The sequence below is a fragment of the Carya illinoinensis genome, chromosome 13 (genome assembly GCF_018687715.1).
Source record: "Carya illinoinensis cultivar Pawnee chromosome 13, C.illinoinensisPawnee_v1, whole genome shotgun sequence".
In the NCBI taxonomy this organism is placed as follows: domain Eukaryota; kingdom Viridiplantae; phylum Streptophyta; class Magnoliopsida; order Fagales; family Juglandaceae; genus Carya; species Carya illinoinensis.
In genome coordinates this window covers 33,258,523-33,264,707 of record NC_056764.1, presented here as the reverse complement: position 1 = coordinate 33,264,707, position 6,185 = coordinate 33,258,523, and the positions used below count along the sequence as shown (strand labels likewise).

The window sequence follows — 6,185 nt, the reverse complement described above, 5'->3', positions numbered from 1 at the left end:
ACTAATACTATGCATTTGACGACTAGCTAAATGTGATCATACAATTCAAGATAGTTTATAACAATGAGACTAATAATACCCAAAATTTTGGGATGGTGTTAACGAGTCAAATTCAGTTTTACACACTAATCCTAACTCACCACTAATAGAAAGTTGACGTGTTAGCTTTTTATTGGATAGTGCAAATGGCCTGGTTTGCACATACAAAATAAAAGCCTTTAAAATATGCATTTCGAATTAATAAGAATTTATCATCTTGTATGCCTTCCATTAGGATAGGACCATTGACATTATACCGTGTGATCCACTTGTCGTTCTAACTTTTTGTAATTCTGAGATTCCTTTTTGACGTGTCGTTTCCAATCCTCCTATGCTTTGATGTGCAATAACTTTTTTTCTATAAAAGGGTGGGTGGTGGGTGCTGGAGGCTCCCTCTAATTTTTATTTTTATTTTTTGTAATATGTTTAAATATTTTAAAAATAGAAAAAAATTCATTATATTATTAAATAATGAGAAAAAATATTTACAACTAAAAATTGTTCAACTATTGCATAATTATCTTAATAAAAGTGAATAAAATATAAAATCTATATGAAAAAAATTAATTTTTTAATAATAAATTTTATTTTTTTTAAACGATTATATTTTATAATTATATATATAATTACTTTTGAATAATATTTTCTTAATCATTATTTTCTTAAAAATTAAATAAATAAAAAAAATTTGAAGCGATAGCTCCAAGCACTGCGGGACCCTAGCTTTTTCCTTGCCGGCAAGTCTAAATTCGGTACTGAAGTACGGTTCAAAAGGTTGGGAGGGGGGAGGAGTTTTTCCATCGGTGGACCCCAAAAATAGTGGCAAAAGAATGGAGACGACAAAAAAGGGTGCAAAAAAGTTGAAATCCATCTAGAAAAGTGCACAGAATCTAACTAAGAAAAGCCATTGAACCTAACTATGTACATGTAACATTTTAGGACGCAGCAAAAGTGCAGAGGCATCTGGACAAAAGGATAGCAAAACCTGCATACTTGAGATGCATTAATTTGGGATAGCTACATCATGCTTGACATGTTTCTAGGAAGCCTGGTCTTTCATGTCAGCTTACGCTTACACCTACGGATTGCATTGGCTCCCTTAGACACACCATCTTCGTTGTCGGGAGATTCTTCTACAATGGATTCTTCCTGCACCACCAGGCCACGGTTCCTGCTCAGTTTCCTTATTGGTGTTGTGGGTAATGATGCTTGTGAATACTTCACTCCTGGCTCTGCTTCAGAGGCAGCTGAGTTTGAGCTTTTCCTGTGTGGCATCAACTCCTCGCCAACTGCAACAGCATCCATCATTAACTGTAATACAAGCGACGAACAAAAGACGTCAAGCTAAAATATTAGATAAAGATGAACCGAACATAGAAATCAGAAATGCCATCAAGAGGGGCAGATTTATTGACCAGACACCAAAGCTACACCATGAGTCATCTAACAAAGAGAACCTAAGACAGAAGTTCTAAGAGGACCTCAATAGAATAGAACAAATTTCTTTGAGCTTTGAAAGCTAATAAAGATCTACAGTATTTAAGGTTAGAAAATGCAGGTAGAAAGTTTACGTGGCATCTTATATCATCTTTATACAAATTTTGACAGTTTGTTTCAACAAAACAACCAATGACATTTTAATAGTGCAAAAGCAAATCTTCATAATTTGTTATTAGCAATCAAGATAACGAGCATTACTTGTGATGCATGAAATTACTAATTGTCTCAAAAATTTAAGCGAATGGAAAAATATAGATTTTATTATTTAATATTATATCTTAACTCTCCTTCCCACGTGAGTTAGATTTTTCCTCAATAATTAGATCAAATATGTAGAATATTTAATTAATAAGGTGAAATATAGAGTTAAAATTCAAACTCAAGATCTTTGCTCTAATATTATATAAAATTACCATTTATCTCAAAAGTTTAAACCACGTAAATTTTATTTTCTGATATTATATCTTAACACGATGGCACTGTTACCACTTACCAGACGTGAAGGGACTTGAGAATCCGGGCTTCTCATTTGAAACTCATACACATGACAAAAAAAAAAAAAACACCATTCATCAAAGCCGGAAGTTCTCATACCTTCCAATCCTTAAAATCAAATCTGAACACAAAATGACCGTAGGCAACCTCCCCAGAAATAACAGAGTTTGCTGCAGGAGCATTCCTTGGAGCTGAGAAAGGGCAAGCAACAGCAAATAAGCCACAGGAACAGATGGCATTTAGAACACGAATTGAAGTTGATTCAATGTACTTACAAACAATATGAGAACCATTTTCGTTCACAGTTATTTCAGCTCGCCCATCTTTGACTAAGAATGACAGAGCAAATAAATTTTCTACTGTCTGTGCAAAGGACTTCATATTCAATATCAAACTCTCAAGTCTAACACGCTTCTTCTTCCTTAAGATCTCAAACATTGTTGACATATTCTTATCAGTATCTGTTTTTCCTTCTTCCCCATTGTCGTTAACCTATCACAAGGAATAATAAATCTGGCTGAATGATCATTGTTGCTTGAGAAAGGTGGAAGAATCGATTAATAATTCAGAGGAACGTTACGTGAAAATTGCCCTTGGAGCATGAACTTTGTGATTATCATGAAAAATCAGGCCACAGATACACAAAAGAGACCGCATTTGAAAATAACTAACTGAATTTTAGTACAAACTTTCAAAGAGATTCATGAAAGCATTGGACAAGCAGGTTAAGTGACTAGTTTTAACTTTAAGCAAGCTTCACGAAAAGAATTGCAATATTGATTTTGAATTTAAAATCTTTTTCTCCATCCTTGAAAGAAAAGCACCTTTCGACAACGTCAACTCGAACATATTAACTAAAGCTACAAACAGCGTAAACTTGAAATTTATTAACAAAACAGCACTTGATTTCCATTCTCCAGGCTCTCAAATTTTTCCAAGGAACAGAAAATAATTCTCACCTCTTCAGGACGAGCAGTTTCAGCTGGCTTTGCACGCTTTCTGTGAACCACGGTCTTCCGTTGCTTCAACTCAGTATCCATAGGCCCAATCCTTTAAAAATTATCATATACAGATTGAAAATGAAACATTAAAGTTAACCCACATTAGACAAGGACATATGCACATCTTCTTCGTCCAAAATAAGAAAAATAAAACTCAAAAAAGTAAAAGTAAAACTCACATGGTGGCACATCCATGAGCCTTACTAAAGATGGGTGCAACAGCAATACCAATATCTTTCCAATGGAGCATAATCTTAGCACTCTCTTGGGTGGCAACTGCCCCATGGGATTGTCCATACTCCTTAAGCAAACAGTTAACAAACTCTGCAGGCGTAATACCCTCACTGGAATGCGATTTAACAGATGTCGCCAAAGTATTAGCAATGCCCAACAGTGCCTCCGCATCAGCAACTTGCTCCCTTGGCTTCTGAACTGAAACAAAAGTCATGGTAGGCACTCAAACTTGTGAGCCCCGCTTTCTGTAACAACTGAACTTTTTCTTTCTCCTTTTTTTTAATAAAAAGGCATTTTTTGTTGCACAAAGGTTCGATTTCAAAAGCATGAAATTTCTTCTTCTTCGTCATATTCTTTTCCTTTTTCCTGTACCTTTTATTCGGTTTTGTCATCAACCGATCATATTACCGCAACATATATTAGTTAAAAGAAAAGTATAAAATCTCCGATTCGGAATACCTAATTCATGCAACCTCTCCACTTCGCCAATGATGGTGCTGAACTTATCCGAGTCCGCCCTTGTTAAATCCTCTCTCTCATCTTCAAGAACCAATAACCAGAATTGGAAATAAACGAAGAAATAAAAACCATGTATTTAATAAAATGCAAATAATATTTGTAGGTACCATGAATCAGATTCATGACTGCCAGGTACTTAGACCGGAGCACCCGCCGATCCAACTGGTTCGAGCGGGTAGACTCATCGTGGTCTCCCGCCGCCGAGCTGTCTCCTCCGTCTCCGTCGAGGCTGACGCGCTCGCGCTTCACTGCCGCGAATGCACCTTCGGTGCCAACGCCTCTGCTTCTAGTCTTCGGCATATAGATTAGTCCCCAGTATTCTCAAATGTAAAATATTAAGCTCCGGAATTGGACAAAACTCAGAAAAGTGGAGAAATTGCGGGAAGGGGAATTCAGAATCCGTTGGATTCGAGTCGAGGCTATGAAAGAGGCCTTTTGTTATTTTGTTTTTTGTGGGTTCCCGCCCTTTTGAAAATTGTACAATATTTTCAAATTTGGGCTGTGGCCTTTAATTGAAAATATTGGTGGGCCTAATTGGGCTGTGCTGGATGCCATACCATTGACCTTTGATTTTTTGTCATGTACTATGGTAGTACAAAAATACAAGAAACCTTAAATACCTAAGAAATGTCGTCAATAAATATGTTAACGTAAAGGTGTACGACACGCAACTATTCAAAGTAGAATAGGATATTGAAACGTTTGACGTTCTTTTTTGGTTTTTTTTTTGTGTAAATAAAAGTGAAAAAGCAGAAGAGCAACAAACGGATTAAAGAAAAGTTGTGCGTTGTTAATTTCTAGAAATATATATGTTTTATTTTTACAAATTAGAGTAATTTGAATTAGGTACAAGATTTATATAGTCTTAAATCTTGTAAGTTTCGTACACTTTCTTTAAAAATAAGTGGATAAATTTAAGATTTACATTACAGGTGGTTGACAGGGCCGCCACTTCTCTCTCTCTCAAGCTCTCTCTCAATTGCTCTTCTCCTGCTAGTGCTAGTGGCCACAGCCCATGGCCACCATACTTGACCTTGACTTCTCTCTCATTTTTCTCATTCTCCTTCTTTCTTTCTTTTTCTTTCTCTAAGTTGTAGAGATGAGAGAATTTTTGATTTTGTTATTGTGAGTAATGTTTGACAATTGCGATCGTGGGTGACACCGAAGTCCATGATGGGTCTTCGAGTTTGATGATCCACGGTCGTGACCTAGCAACCATGGGCCTTATAGCCCTGCACACAGATCTTTGAAGATCTGTATGATCCACGACTGCAATTGTGGCATGTGGGTTTGTTGTTCAATTTGTTGATCTTTTCTTATATGTTAGACTAGTTTGTTTGGTTGTAAGTTTAGTTTTTTTGTTTTTGTTTGGATTTGTAAGATCTATGATGTTTTTGTGCAATTTTGTTGTATTTACAAGTTTGTTTAGAATTTCTTATCTACAAGATGCGGTGGTGGATGAATTAGGGGGCCAATCCACCCTATGCATCCAGACGGAGGCACTCACACACAGGAGGAGGGGGGCCCAAACTGTATTGCTGCCCATGCAGGGGTGGGGGGCGGGATAAGGGCACTCCCGAGGGGTACGGGTAACACCCTTAATCTATATAAAAAATCTCATATTTTTTAAAAAATGAGTATGTTAGATTTGCACATTCTATAATTGTATATAATATTATTTTTTAAAATAACTATTTCAAACATATAATGTAATTAGAAATCTAGATTCAAAAAAATATTATTAAATATTTAAATATAACGAGATTTATAATCATGCCAATCTCGCATATAATCCTTATCTATACTACCCCTTTTATATCATCCAAATATTATCCTTTTTGAATTACAACTTATTTGAGAAACAATTTATTATTCTAAGATTTGATAATCGAATAAAAAATATTCACCGGAAATAAAAGATAGAATATTTATGGGAAGTAAACCTAAAAACAATGTTATTAAATGAATGGTTGTTCCACTTTTGGCCCATTTAAAAACTCGGATCAGTCCTAATATAGCCACTTCCAAATCAAATTTAAAAAAGAAAAAAGAAAAAAAAAAAAAAAAGAAAGAAGTTTATAATTGTACGGATTTACAACAATCAACATATAAACAGGAGGGAAGAAACGGCTTCTTAGACTACTATTGTTTTTATTATTACACTAATGATATCGCCAACACTACCTCGATATCATCCAACTCCAACTTATTATATAATATTCTCGTCTTCCTATATACTTTGAAACATCCTATACCATTTCTTCTTCTATAAACTTAAGTAGGAAAGTCCGTGTATTTTCCTTTTGCCGCCAACCAGATTGCACCACTTTCTTCACTTTTACAGATTTTATTATTATTATATTTATTTTTAAAAAATAAATAGTGTTGTCTTCACAA

At 35.1% G+C, this 6,185-nt stretch overlaps 1 protein-coding gene across 1 annotated transcript; it reads right to left on the bottom strand.

Annotated features, from left to right (window-relative positions):
• Positions 1–889: 889 nt before the first annotated feature.
• LOC122291761 (non-structural maintenance of chromosomes element 4 homolog A-like) lies at positions 890–4,341 on the bottom strand. Its single transcript, XM_043099729.1, has 7 exons — positions 3,896–4,341; positions 3,729–3,809; positions 3,215–3,467; positions 2,994–3,084; positions 2,310–2,526; positions 2,134–2,225; positions 890–1,350 (listed from the first exon to the last, which is right to left on the bottom strand). The coding sequence occupies exons 1-7, from the start codon at positions 4,086–4,088 to the stop codon at positions 1,096–1,098; spliced, it is 1,182 nt and encodes a 393-aa protein (XP_042955663.1). The 5' UTR covers positions 4,089–4,341; the 3' UTR covers positions 890–1,095.
• Positions 4,342–6,185: the final 1,844 nt, after the last annotated feature.